This window comes from Hippopotamus amphibius, chromosome 15, assembly GCF_030028045.1.
Source record: "Hippopotamus amphibius kiboko isolate mHipAmp2 chromosome 15, mHipAmp2.hap2, whole genome shotgun sequence".
NCBI lineage: Eukaryota > Metazoa > Chordata > Mammalia > Artiodactyla > Hippopotamidae > Hippopotamus > Hippopotamus amphibius.
Window position 1 is genome coordinate 2,001,528 of NC_080200.1, and position 14,892 is coordinate 2,016,419.

General features: G+C 41.8%; 1 protein-coding gene across 1 annotated transcript; it reads right to left on the reverse strand.

The window, feature by feature from the left end:
- Positions 1-1,497: 1,497 nt before the first annotated feature.
- Positions 1,498-10,824, reverse strand: LOC130836534 (zinc finger protein 709-like). The gene is made up of 4 exons (XM_057708743.1): positions 10,746-10,824; positions 3,989-4,115; positions 3,057-3,117; positions 1,498-2,662 (listed from the first exon to the last, which is right to left on the reverse strand). The coding sequence occupies exons 1-4, from the start codon at positions 10,746-10,748 to the stop codon at positions 1,621-1,623; spliced, it is 1,233 nt and encodes a 410-aa protein (XP_057564726.1). The 5' UTR covers positions 10,749-10,824; the 3' UTR covers positions 1,498-1,620.
- Positions 10,825-14,892: the final 4,068 nt, after the last annotated feature.

A 14,892-nucleotide genomic window follows, 5' to 3' on the forward strand; every position in this document is an offset into this window, starting at 1 on the left:
AAATCAGTGGTGTGGGCAGACGTGTTGGAGCTTGCAGGAAGATCCAAATTGTAGACTTGAATATAATGATCATTAGAAACACTATCTAACACGGCAATAGTTACACATTTTAAAATACACTTCAGGGGGCCTTCTCTCACGGCCCAGTGGTTAAGACTCTCTGTGCTCCCACTGCAGGGGGCACGGGTTCAATCCCTGGTCGCGGAACTAAGATCCCGCATGCTGCAGAGCATGGCCAAAAAAAATAAAATAACTTCCGAAGATCTATGGGTCCAAAAGATTTCATAATATATATAACTTTTATATAAGTAATTCATAATAAAAAACACACATATACCAAAAGGTATGTAATTTGCCTGACAGGGTATGTAGTGGGTAGAATGGTGGCCTCGCCCCACCCCAAGACATGTACACTCAGAACCTGTGAATGTTACCTTATTTGGAAAAAGTCTTTGTAAATATAATAAGGATCTCAAGATGAGATCATCCTGGAATCCTAGAGTGGGCCCTGAGTCCAATAACAAGTGTCCTTATAAGAGAAAGGGATAAAACACTTGGAGGAGAAGGTGATGTTAAGATGAAGACAGAAGTTGGAATGACGCATGATTGCATCTGCAAGCCAAGAACACCAAGGATTGCTTGTAGCCACTAGATGTCTGTAGGGCACATGATCTGATTCTTCCTCAGAACCCTCACGAGGAAGCAACCCTAATGACACCTTGATTTCCAATTTCTGGTACCCAAAACTGGAAAAAAATACATTTCTTTTATGTTTCTTTGTGGGGGGGGGCTGTGTTGGCTCTTTGTTGCTGCACATGGGCTTTCTCTAGTTGAGGTGAGTGGGGGCTACTCTTCATTGTGGTGTGCAGGCTTCTTATTGTGCTGGCTTCTTTTGTTGCAGAGCATGAGCTCTAGGTGCATGGGCTTCACTAGCTGCAGTGCATGGGCTCAGTAGTTGTGGCTTGTGGGCTTAGTTGCTCCACGGTATGTGGGATCTTCCTGGACCAGGGATCGAACCCATGTCTCTTGCACTGGCAGATGGATTCTTAACCAGTGCACCACCAGGGAAGTCCCCATTTCTGTTTCTTTAAGCCACCAACTTTGTGGCAATTTGTTAGGGCAGCTGTGGCAAAGTATTACTTAAAGAATTATCACCTAGATGTTATTCTCAGAAAGGACTAGAAATAATGTGATAGGGGTCTACTGTAGAATAAGGCACTAAAAAACAAAAAAACAAAAAAATTAAGTATATTTATTTTTGATGTATTAGTTAAATTACTCAGAGAAAATATGTAAAACTAGACAAATTTTATTAAAAAATATTTTGACTTGAGGAATGTAATCTGAAGGTTGTCTGGGCCTTACCTCTGCAAATAATAAAGTAATAATTAGTAAGTTTTTATTGACCCTTAAAAAAAATAAGGCACTAATAAAGCCAACAGTGTGTCCAAGACCTTTGTAAATATTTTCCAGTACTATGCAGTTTGTTGTGTCCAATACATGTAACCTGCATGAAGGCTTCCGTCATTACTTACTGTGTGGAATTTCCCTCCTGAGTGAGTTTCCATGTGTTTTTTTAAGGATAGGGCAGAACAGAAGGCTTCCCCACACTGCTGACATTTAGAGTTTCTCCCCAGTGTGAATTCTCACGTGTCTTTGTAAGGATGAAAGCCTGCTGAAGGCTTTACCACATTCCTTACACTCATAGGGTTTCTCTCTGCTGTGAGTTCTCAGATGTCCTCGAAAAGATGATGACCAACTGAAAGCTTTCCCACATTGCTTACACACGTAGGGTTTTTCTCCAGTGTGAATTCGCACATGTGTGCGAAAGTATGAAGGACTACTGAAGGCTTTCCCACATTCGTTACATGCGTATGGCTTCTCTCCAGTGTGAGTTCGCAAGTGTCCCTTAAAGGAAGAAGGAGAACTGAAAGATTTTCCACACTGTTTACATTTGTAAGGCTTTTCTCCAGAGTGTGTCCTCATGTGAATCCTCAGATCTGAGGGCCAGCTGTAGGCTTTCCCACATTCCACACACCTGTAGGCTTTCTCGCCAGTGTGCATCCTTGCATGAATGATCAGGTAAAAAGAATGAAGGAAGGCTTTCCCACATTCCTTACATTCATAGGCTTTCTCTGCACTGTGAACCTTCACATGTTTTCTAAGAGAAGAGGGAGAAGAGAAGGATTTCTCACATTCTTTACAAGCATAGGGTTTCTCAACAGTGTGAGTTTCTCTATGTGTCCAAAGGTTTGAGGGAGATCTGAAGGTTTTCCCACATTTTTCACATTCATAAGGCTTCTCTCCAGTGTGAGTTCTTATATGGACTCTAAGTTTGGAGAAATATATAAAGGCTTTTCCGCATTCTTTACATGCATAGGGTTTCTCTTCAGTGTGAGCTCTTATGTGTGCTCTAAAGGATGAGTAACAAATAAAAGTTCTCCCACATTCCTTACATTGATAGGGTTTTTGTCCATGTTGAGATGATGCTATGGGACTCTTTAGGGATGAAGAATCAATGATGGCTTTTTCAAGCCTATTGTATTCATAGGATTTTACTCCAGTAGACAGTCTCTTACGTACAATAAGATTGGAAATCTGGTTGGTTTCTCCACATTGACTACTTTCATTATTTTCTGAGGGTATCTCCACCATATGACATCTGTTAAAAACAGGAATCATGTTACTAATGATTTGTTAACAATTCACTGTGGCTTTTAATGATTAATATGGTTACACTTTTACCATTTTCAGTGAATGTGTATGTTTCTTGCCCTGTTAGAATTGTTTCAAAGTGATATAAGTTGAGTGCTCTGACAGAGGGCTCAACTCCAGGCACGATTTTCAGTGTATTTTATACATGGGATTTCACTTCCTGACAGTTGTTTACAACTGGACTGTCTCAAACAATCAACATCTGTATCACTTTTATAAAATTATCTTGTGAAAATTCTCTGTGAACACTTAAGATCTGACATATATCTACACACATGTACATATTAATATCATGGCAGTCTCTCCTGAGACCTGCTTTTTCTAATGTATGTGTCACTCACCTCAAATGTGGTCCCTGGTTCTTGTGCTGATCTTCAATGCTATGGCATTTCCAGTTTTCTCCTAAAATGAAGAACCAGGAATCGTTTCTTCTGAAACTTACTATATCCTGTTCACTTCATATTTCTTCCCCAAGCATTCACCGTAGAGGATCTGACCCACTGATTTTAATTTGAGTGTCATAATGTGAAAAATATTAACAAGTTAATTTTTTTGGAAAGAATTTGTGGGATTAAGGCAAGAAAATAAGTAGGAAGCACGTACATTTCTTTTCAAGAGTGACCCAAGAGATAAATTTTATAAAGGAAAATGCACTTTTGAGCAAAAAAAGAAGTGGAGTAGTTTTGGCTATTTCAGGACTTTGATGATAATAAGGACAGGAGGGCAAAATGGTGGGCAATTTACTGGAAATACTTTCATGAAGGTTGAGACTTCTGGTGACATAAATGACCTATTGTCAGGAAGCAACACAGGACAGAGCTGGACAAAATGCATATGCCCAAATAGAAACTTTCAAAGAGGAAATATGGAAGGTTTTTCAATGTGGACAAGGCCATTCATGAAGATGGATGAAAAGTCAAAAAAAAAAAAAAAAAAAAAGAAAGGAAGCTAAGGTATCTGCAAAATTCAACTTCCACAGAAAGAAGAGTAATTTCTTTTTCTAATATTTTCAAATGTAAAGTTGCCCAACAAGGGCTGTTCCTCTTAGGAAACAAGTTATAACCCTTACAGAGGCTAAAAACATTTAATGAGAAAGAAGTAGGTTTCATACATACATGAGAAAGCTATTAGACTATATGCTCCATAGTAATGTGACTATGTCTGTCTTACTCAGCAGTAAATTTCCATTGTTCAGCTCAAGTTCTAAAGCAAGCTCAACAGCTTGGTGATACTTGTCCTCTAGAGAGTCAGGAAGGAATGATATCATTCTTACCCACGGAGGCCAGGTTCCTAAAGGTCTCCAGCATCACATCTCTGTAGAGGTTCCTCTGAGCCAGATCCAACAAAGCCCACTCCTCTGGGGTGAAGTCCACAGTCACATCCTCAAAGACCACTGACTCCTAAAACATCCAACAAATTCTGGTTTAACAAGGTACCACTCTCCACCCATGTGTGCAGGAGGAAGTAGGGAGGTTGACAGCACTGGGGAACCAGGACTCAATTCACAGCAAGTTCATCTGTGGTTCTGTGGTCTCCCATTGACTCTAGGGCTCTGTCATCATATCTTCAGTGCTGACTTCCTCAGAGATGCCAGCCTGCCCCATAGATTTAACAGCATCTCAAATGAACCCATCTTTCTACAGTTTGACTCTTGCTCCTTCCACTTTTCCCTCCATCTGAAGGGTCCAGAACAGTCCACAGTACGTTGGAGATATGGAAGAAATACTATACAAATAAAACAATTATTCTTGTCTTTAAAAATATCGGTTCCTGTAATGAAAATGATTTCATCTCCTTTTTCGTGGTCCAATACAGGTCTCAGCACGATATGAAACAAGGTCAGGCCTGGATGAGGTTTTAATGAATGAAAACACAGTGAGGGTCTGGGAGCACTTCTTGCTCCCCCCCCCCCCCCCCAACAATTTGATTCTCAAGAGTTCCGGTTATGCCCAACTTTCAACCCAGGCCCTGAGATGGGTATATTTCCTTGGAAAACTCCAATCCATCATAAACTGGCAGGGCCACCTGGTGGAATAAGAATATTTATGAGAAGCATTAATATTAGGTTAACCAAAAAGTTCATTCAAGTTTTTCCATTCATTCGGAAAAACCCAAACAAACTTTTTGGCCAACCCAGTATCTACTCATCTGTCTCCTGTTAAGTCTGTAAAACAGCAACTTTTCCTTTCTCTCCATGCTGTCCAGGAGGCAGGCAGTGTATTGACAAGTTGGAGCCCAGCCAAGAGAAAGGAAGCCTAAGTCTTTAGACCTCACCACAGCGCCTGCATTCAGGGGCCTGAGTGCTGATAATTATGAGTGATGTCACAATTATGGGTGACAGCTCTTCCTCAACTGATGTCACAAGACACCAGAATAGCTTTGCCTTCCCCAGAAAAGAGTGCCCTAGTGCTTCCCACCTGTGAAGACACAGTTCTGAGCCCCACTGTAGAAATGAATTAATTGAAGTCCAGAAGGGTTTGGCTGTGAATCTGCCCACATCATAAAAGATATAAAGGGATCGGTGGCACCTTCCTCCAGAAGGACATCTGCTCCCACAGAAAAGCCAGAGGCTCTGACTTATACACCAGCCTCCTGGGGGTGCTACACACAGCACTCATTTCTGACCCTGTGGCACACAGACAAGCATAACTGCCCAAACCCTGAGCATGGAATCTCATGGCTTGTAGGGTCTCCCCCAAAGCCTGGCTTTTGAAAAAGTGCATCATTCCACCTGCTTCCACACTGCAATGCAGGGGCTACAATTTGCCTGTTCAATAAACAGTGGCAGGACTTCCATGGTGGCTCAGTGGTTAAGAATCTGCCTGCCAGTGCAGGGGACATGGGTTCCATCCCTGGTCTGGGAAGATCCCACATGCCACGGAGCAACTAAGCCCCTGTGCCGCAACTACTGGAGCCCGTGCTCTGCAACAAGAGAAGCCACTGCACTGAGAAACCGATGCACCACAATGAAGAGCAGCCTCTGCTCGCTGCAACTAGAGAAAGCCCTCATGCAGCAACAAAGACCCAATAAAAACAAATTTATTAAAAAACAACAACAACAAACAGCGGCAGAACTAGAATGCTCCAGAGTGGGAACACTCTCTCCTGAGGCTGGTAGGTAAAGTCAGCTGCGTCTGGCATCACTAATTACTCTTTTTTAAATTAATTAATTAATTAATTAATTTTAATTGGCTGTGTTGGGTCTGTTGCTGCACATGGGCTTTCTCTAGTTGCTGAGAGCGGGGGCTACTCTTCATTTCGGTGCCTGGGCTTCTTAGTGCAGTGGCGTCTCTTGTTGAGGAGCACCAGCTCTAGGTGCACAGGCTTCAGTAGTTGTGGTGCGAGGGCTCAATAGTTGTGGCTCATGGGCTCTAGAGCACAGGCTCAATAGTTGTGGCACACGGGCTTAGTTGCTTTGCGGCATGTGGGATCTTCCTGGAGCAAGGCTTGAACCTGTGTCCCCTGCACTGGCAGGAGGATTCTTAACCACTGTGCCACCTAGGAAGTCCCTAATTACTCTTGATATACTGGTATCTAACACTGTCTCAAGATAAACTTTTTTTTGTCTTTTTGGCTGCACTGTACGGCTTGTGGGATTTAGTTCCCTGACCAGGGATTGAACCTTGGCCCCTAGCAGTTGGAAGCAGAGTCCTAACCCTGGAACCACCAGGGAATTCCCATCAAGACAAACTCTTATCCACAGACAAAATTCAACTAACTCTTCCACTGCTGTGTGTCAGGTGACATTTTAAAGCCATCAAAACCCGTAACAGTCTCACAACAGTGTTAACAATAAAATGCGCTATTTGGACATCCGTGATGTGTGAAATATTTTGCACACCTGAGTTCATCTGTCTCATAATAAAGCTCCCAGTAGATATCATTACAATCAGTATGCAGCAGAGGAAACTCAAAAGGACAGAATCAATAATACGTTATGTTACCCAATTAGAACCTTGTATGTAGGTGTGCCTGCTTTCCAAGCCTAAATGTCCAGTAGCTGCATTTCTGTACATACATATTACAGGATGATTATGCCTGTTATTCCTCAAAAGGAGTACAATGACCTAGAGCAGAGACCAGCAGGCTTTGTCTATAAAGGTCAGATAGTACATTGTTAGGCTTTTCTAGCCACGTGGTCTCTGTTGCAGCTGCGCAGCTCTGCCTTTGTGGCACAGAAGCAGCCAGAGACAGTATGTCAAGGAATGGATGTGGTGGTGCCAATAAAACTTTATTTCTGCAAAAAGGTGGCACACTGGGTTTGGCCTATGGGCTGTAGTTTGTCAACCCTTGATCTACAGCAGTGCCATCAAATAGGAAGACAATACAGACAACATCCAAATTTGAATTTTCTTGTAGCCACCTTATAAAAAAGTCGTATTGAAATTTTTAATGTTTATTTATTTGGCTGTGCTGGGTCTTCGTTGAGGCATGAGGGATCTAGTTCCCTGACCAGGGATCGAACCCGCGCCCCCTGCATTGGGATCACGGAATATAAACCACTGGACCACCAGGGAAGTTCCCCGTATTGAAATTTTAATAATTTTTATTTTGCCCACTAAATACAAGTACACATATCATTTCAGTTTATAACGAACATAATTATTGAGACAGTCTATACTATTTTTGTTGTACTTAATGCTAGAAACCTGGTATGGAGCTCACACATGCATCCAAATCAATTCTGACAGCTGTACAAGAGCTCAGCAGCCACCTGTGGCCAGGGGTGCTGTAGTGGACACTGCAGATCTAGACTCTGCCTGTCTCCTGGAGAGGATAGTGGAGACTACAAAAATGGAACATTCTCTTCATATCAGACATCCTTGGGCATCTTCTCCTGGCAAAGCCGGCCCTCTGTCTCAGGCAGGTTGCTTCTCTATACACCTATAACTCTGACTTATTCATTTGCTCAAAATCTATTTAGGTGATAGCTCCTACTACATGCAGCTATAGAGATACAGCACTCGAGAAAAATCCTGAACCACATAAATCTTAAAATCTCACGGCGGAAGACAATAAGTAAATTTAATATTATCTAGATGAACGAGTAAGTGCTGGAGGTTAAATACAGGACAGTGAAGGCATTTGGAACTAGGAACATGAGCAAAGGGACTGGGGCAGGGTGAAATCCTAACAGTGACATAACCATCTGGGTAACACTGGAAATGGATACCTTGGCTTGGTTGTTTTTTCATTTGTTTGTGTTCCTTTTTCTCAATGCCACTGCATTTTTAAACTATAAGGATTAGAAACAGAATGTCATGATTTCACAGAATCTCTGGAAAGGTTTCAAGTGCTTGTCAACTTCACCATGTCCCATTGGAAAGACACTAGAATCAAAGTGTCCCCAGCCAAGACCATCTACTCCCAGAAAAGAATAGTACTAATGGGCTAAAAATGAACTCAAGAATTTGGAAAAAGAGCAGTAGCATAAAAGAAAGCATAGAATGAAATGTGAAGGGCAAAATTAATGATATAAAATGAGGCTAAAAACACATCTCTTGGGAATTCCCTGGTAGTCCAGTGGTTTGGACTCTGCAGTTTCACTGCCAAGGACCCAGATTCAATCCCTGGTCAGGGAACTAAGATCCCACAAGCTGCGTGGTGCATAAAACAAAACAAAACCAAAAACTCCAATAAAAACCACAAAACCAAACCACATCTCTTAAAATTAATCAAATTGAAACCTTTGACAATTTTTTTCAAGAAAAAATAAAGTTACAAATGAAAAAGCAGGCAAAATTAGAGCTGTTCTAGGGATTAAACATAAAAGGAGAGGAATGCTCTAAAATAAAAATTTAAAATCTGAGTACTTCCATACTACTCAGTAGTTGAAAGTAGTTTAAGGATAATAAAAGGGTGTTTTCAAACATTCACAAAAAGGAAACAAAAATCCCAAATTGTTTTACAGGCCAGTTTTATTAAATATTCAGGAGATCAATAATTCTATGTGTAGAAAATAATTCCTTTTTCGGAGATGTGCCAAGAACAGAATAGTACAAATGAAAGAAAAAAAAAGTTATATGTATTACATATATATATATTTAATATATATTAAAATTATATATATATTTATTATTAACAGGTGCAATTCTATTAAAAATTAGTTCCCTAAATAATGAGTAATGTGAATAATTAAGCACAACCAAGCTTTTGTTGTTGTTGTTGTTTTGCTTTTTGGCCGTGCCTCGCAGCACTCGCGATCTTAGTTCCCCAACCAGGGATCAAACCTGCACCCTTCGAAGTGGAAACTCGGAGTCTTAACCACAGGACTGCCAGGGAAGTCCCACAACCAAGCTCATTTTATTTATTTATTTATTTATTTAGGCACACGGGCTTAGTTGCTCCGCGGCATGTGGGATCTTCCTGGAGCTGGGATCGAACCTGTGACCTCTGCTTTGGCAGGCGGATTCTTAACCACTGCGCCACCTAGGAAGCCCCCAAGCTCATTTTATTCTAGGAATGCAATAACGTTTAAAAATTAATCCATTTTATAGCACGGGGAACTCTGCTCAATGCTCTGTGGTGACCTAAATGGTAAGGAAATCTAAAAAAGAGTGGATATATATATATATATATACGTATAACTGATTCACTTTGCTGTACAGGAGAAACTAACACATTGTAAAGTAACTATACTCCAATAAAAATTTTTTTAAAAATAGATTTTTTTGTAGTTTTCAGTATACAAAAAAAGTTAGTCCATTTCACTATATTAATAGAAATGTAGAAAAGTCACAATTCATGTCCTTAAATCCAGAACAATATTATTAATGGATATAAAAATTTAATATACTGGAACTAGAAGGAATGTGGCTAACTGGGGAAGACAGTGCATAAAAACACTTACTGCAATGTTAAGTGAAAAATCTGAACTAGTAAAACCACTCTCTTGTCAAGAAGACAAGACACACAAAGTACCTTATTCTACACTGGACTGGAGGGCCTGGTGGATCATTAAAAAAAAAAAAAAAAAAAAACAGGTAAAATGACAGGACAAGAAAAAAGCTGAAATATTATTTGTAGGTAAGATTTTGTAAACATTCAAAGATTTTACAGATGAATAATTAAAATCTATGCTTGTACCTAACAAAGACACTAAGAATAATGCTCAAAAATGAGTTCACCTCTATGTATCAGTAACAGTATTTTTTGTTTTAAAGATACCGTTTAGGGATGTCCTTGGTGGTGTGGTGGTTAAGAATCTGATTGCCAATGCAGGGGACATGGGTTTGAGCCTAGTCCTGGCAGATCCCACATGCCACGGAGCAGCTGAGCCTATGTGCCACAACTAAAGCCCATGTGCCACAACTACTGAAGGCTGCTCTGCAACAAGTGAAGCCAACGCAATGAGAAGCCCGTGCAACACAACAAAGAGTAGCCCCTGCTCCCCACAACTAGAGAAAGCCTGTGCACAGCAATGAAGACCCAATGCAGCCTAAATAAACAAATAAATAAAAATATTTCTTTGAAAAAGTTAAGGGAAAAAAAACCCAAGGATTTTTTTGTTTTAATTATTAAATGAAGTTAATGGAGAGACATACTAAGACCTGGAGATCCACCCTGGGATTCATCTACAGGTTCAAAGTAATTCCAGCTCATTCTTTGTACTTGAAATGCTGATTCTAATTCTGGTTTTTTACATATGAGAAACTCAATCCCATGGGCACCAGAATCCATCCATTTCATTAAAAACACCTTCAGTGTGTAAGTACTAGACCCTCTCCCCTGTGGGTGCGATAAACGAATGAGAAATTTAAAACGCCTCCCCCCCCCCCTTTTTTAAGCTCTTTATTGGAATATAATTGCAAACGCCCCGCTCTTAAAGCCTCATCGTCCAGGAAGCTTGGTGAGTAAGTAAAGAAAAACCACGGGGGGCACAGGGACCCCGCAACCCCGCGATCGAGGGCGGGGACGTGGCCGGGACGCCGGGGATGGGGCGCGGAGACCCGGGCCCGCGTCAGCTTGCAACCGGTTCCTGCCGGTTCGAACTAACCCCTCCCGGTCTCTGGCCCGGCCAGCGCACTCACCATCTCCACCCCGCTCGGGGCTCTCCCGGGAGTCCTTCCCGCGACCCCGCGACCCTAGCCAGGTGAGAGCGATGGGGAAGGTACTCTTAGGGCCGCGCGGGGACAGGTGCGCAGAAGCGCCACTGCGGGCAGGGAACCACCCGCACAAGGGCTACGAGCATGCCCGCCCTCGGCTGTGATTGGACGGTGTTCCGGGGCCCGCGCCCTGATTGGAGAGAGTTGGGATCCCCGCGCTCTGATTGGATGGTTCTTCAGGCACTCCCTCGGATGGTGCTACAGGCCCCCGCGTCCCTGGTTGGACAGTTTGCACATCTGCACCGCCCCTGCCTGAGAAATGGGCGGTCCGGGGTGCGGGGCGGGGGGGGGCAGGGATCACGTGGCAGAGCCGGGCGGAAGCTCAGCTTCTGCTTGGTCCTTGCCAGGGCACCTCGCCGGCACGCGGGCTCGGAGCTGAAGTCGCTCCTGGCAGGTCGGGCCTGTCGTCTGCCCTCAGCTACTCGTCCTCCTCCTGGACCTGTATGTCCTGACTCAGTTTTCCCACGAAGCGACCGGGCTCTGGAGCCGGGACTGGACAGGACGGGGGAGCCTGGTGACCTCCAGGGTCATGGGTGGACGCGAGGTTTTGGGGACCGTGACCCCTAGTATATCAGTGCCTACCCTGCAAATGGATACCATCGTGTTTGAATTTTCTGGGAAAACGTATTTTTTCCACTTTGGTCTATAAAACGGATTCTTTTGTTTGTTTTTTTGTTAAGCACTTGAAACAGATCTGATTCTGGTTTGCTTCTTTAAGATTTCATTTTTATCATTTTAGCCTACGATCAGAATTTTTCTTGTCAATATTCCCATTTATATTCATTGTGCTTCCCTGGGTTATTTTCTCTATTTTTTTGTTTGTTTGGCTGCGTGGGTTGCGGGGATCTTAGTTCCCCAACCAGGGATCGAACCAGGTGCCCCCTTGCAGTGGAGGCACCTGATCCTAACCACTGGACCGGCAGGGAATCCCTTCCCTCAGTTATTTTGTTTAAAATCTGTGCGGGGCACCCCCTACACCCCCAGCTTTTGCTGCCATAGGTCTGCAGGGGTCCAACACCACCCTCTCTCCAGTCCTCAGCTCTAATGGTTTAAAAAATCAGTGACGTTTTCTCCGTAAGGAACCATCCCCTCCCTCTCTCCACAGTCAGGCACCTCGTGTTCTACTCGTTGGTCTCAATTTAAAGGTCTCTCTCACGCTGCCTTTTGAGGAGCCCCCCGGAAGCATTATCTCTCTTTTTTTGTTAATCGCTCTAATGGGAATCTCTCTTGCGTTTATAATCATTTTCTGTGAGCTCATTTAGGTACTTGTTGCCTGTCTCCCCGACGTAATTTCAGCACTATGGGAAAGAAGTCTATGGCGTTACTTAACAATCTTAGCCACTAGGCACACTGCCATTATTATTACTATTACTGAATTTTCTCTGACCAATTTTAGACAGTGGCTGCCAGGCCAGGCTCCTACTCATTTAGGGTGTTTGAGAGCAGGGAGTGAAGAGGAAGTGATGTCAGTAAGACTGGTGACAGGAACAACCAAACCGAACAAATATGTCTGCTTCACCTCAATTATTTGTCACTGCTTTAATCTATTATAAGATCATGTCAGAATACACGAACCATATGAAGGATAGGAATAAACACTGTGATTGGAGGTGGTAGTGTTGCTTTCTTGAGGAGCTAAAGATGAAACAACTATAAATCTGTTAGAACTATTGGCAATTCACTAGTTACTGATTAAATATATATAATTTACATAATAAAATATATTATTGGACTAAAATTGCATTTCTGGGAAACTATGTAATAGATATTGCAGGCGAGACAATGCCATGTGCAGCATCCATAGAAGAAGATTTAAAAGTGTTTCCTGGGGCTTCCTTGGTGGTGCAGTGGTTAAGAATCCATCTGCCAATGCAGGGGACATGGGTTCAATCCCTGGTCTAGGAACAGCCCACATGGCAAGAAACAACTAAGCCCATGTACCGCAACTACTGAAGCCTGTGCTCTAGAGCCCATGGGCCACAACTATAGAGTGCTTGTGCTGCAACTACTGAAGCCTGAGCACCTAGAGCCTGTGCTCCACAAGAAATGCCACCGCAATGAGAAGCCCAAGCACCACAATGATGCGTAGCCCCTGCTCATTCCAACTAGAGAAAAGCGTGCTCACAGCAACGAAGACCCAACGCAGCCAATAAATTAAATAAATAAATAAATAAATAAATAAATAAATAAATAAATTTTAAAAAGTGTTTCCTGATGAAGTGACAAAGGTGTCACCTTCATGGGTATATAAACAGCATTGTTGGATTGAAGATTCCTCAGTTCAAAGATGAAGTTCTCTCTAAACACAGCCATAAAATTGAGAGAAATTTCCAACCAAATTTGTATCAGGAAGTATTTTATGCCTCATAATAAGATAATTATTAAAGAATTTCTGAAAAGTGGTGCAAGGAGTAGCTAGGCAAAAGTTGTAAATGAAGAATGATGAAGAACTTTCTGATCAGATCACCAGTTAAAATAATGAATGGGTATAAATAATTGAAATGGCCCCTAGAAACAAGGAATTAGCTTACTCAAAATAACAATCGTGCCTTTGATGAGAAATCTTGCAATGAACATATAAGCCCTTGAGAGTCTATAAACAGATACAAGAATATAATAAAATACTATATATGATGATATCTGGCAAGAGATGATTCAATCTACAGTCTTCTTTCTACTGCATCCAAATGAATTCCAGATGGGATAAAGATTTAACCTTAAAAAAAGAGGGACTTCCCTGGCGGTCCAGTGGTTAAGACTCAGCACTTTTACTGCAGGGGGCACAGGTTCTATCCCTGGTCGGTGAACTAAGATCCCACAAGCTGTGCCAAAAAAACAAAACAAAACAAAACAAAAACACAGATGAAAAAGCCCAACTTAAAAAAAGACACCATAAAAATACAGAAAGAAAATATCAATATTTCTGTATACCTAGGGAGTGAAAGTCATGACGTCCAAAGAAAAACTATAAATAGAATGACAAGATTTGAAAAAAATAAAAAAGTAAAAATGTCATAAATAATAAGATAAAAGAAAGACATGCCAACTAGGAAATGTTTTCAATGCTGTCATAGCAAAAAAATGCAGTATCATTAGTAGTTTTAAAAGCTCTTATAAATCAACAGCAAAATGTTGAAGTCCAAGAAAAATGTGCAAAGGCTGTGTACAGAAGCTTATGAAATCATAAATTATAAAATGCCTAATAAAGATACGAAAATAGGTTAGCTCCTCAGCCCAAGGATGGATAGTAGGAATAGATGTATTTACTAACCACTAAAAGAACCTTTTTGGTTTCCTAACTCATTCCTTGAGGCGTGTTGTTGGGGAAAGTTCAGAGATGCTTCTAGAATTGTTCCTTAAGGTAGTAAGGCTGAAGCAACACCTCACTCATGAAGGAATTTCAGAGACTAGTACTGGCATCAATATACTGGGGGATGAGGGACTTCCCAGGTGGCACAGTGGATAAGACTCCAAGCTCCCAAGGCAGGGGACCCGGGTTCCTGCATGCATGCCACAACTAAGGAGACTGCCTGCAGCAACTAAGACCCAGTGCAACCAAATAAATAAAACAAAAAACAAACAAGGATGCAGGGACTTTTTTTTTTTAACCACCCTTTCTTGTTTGGTTGTTGTAAAAGCTATGGATGGTGAGTTTGGAATATCACAAACTTTTTTTTTTAATTTTATTGAAGTGTAGTTGGTTTACAATGTTGTGTTAATTTCTGCTGTACAGCAAAGTGATTCACCCAGGATATTGAATATAGTTCCCTGTATTGTACAGTAGGACCTTGTTTATTTTTTCATTGATGTATTATTATTGACTAGTCATTACAGGCTAGTGCTGGAGTTCCAACCTCAGCCACACGTATTTTAATTGGCCAAGAACCTGATACCCTATGAAGCACATAAACCCAAATCAGGTCATATGATTTAAAACCTATTTGCAACAGAACCATCTCAGCACCCATCCGGGCAACACCTTGGACTGTCGGGAGCTTTCAGATTGAGCCACCCATAACTGAGGCTTTAATTGTGCCAGTTGGGTCCAATGATGGCAGTTTCATAGAGGCTG

Bases quoted from the DNA above. Each gene is read 5' to 3' on its own strand.
- LOC130836534 (XM_057708743.1), bottom strand. The intron at 3,118-3,988 runs GTAAGAATGATA...TCTTCATTTTAG, and splicing joins TAGGAACCTGGCCTCCGTGG to GAGAAAACTGGAAATGCCAT. The intron at 2,663-3,056 runs GTGAGTGACACA...TGTTTTTAACAG, and splicing joins AACCAGGGACCACATTTGAG to ATGTCATATGGTGGAGATAC.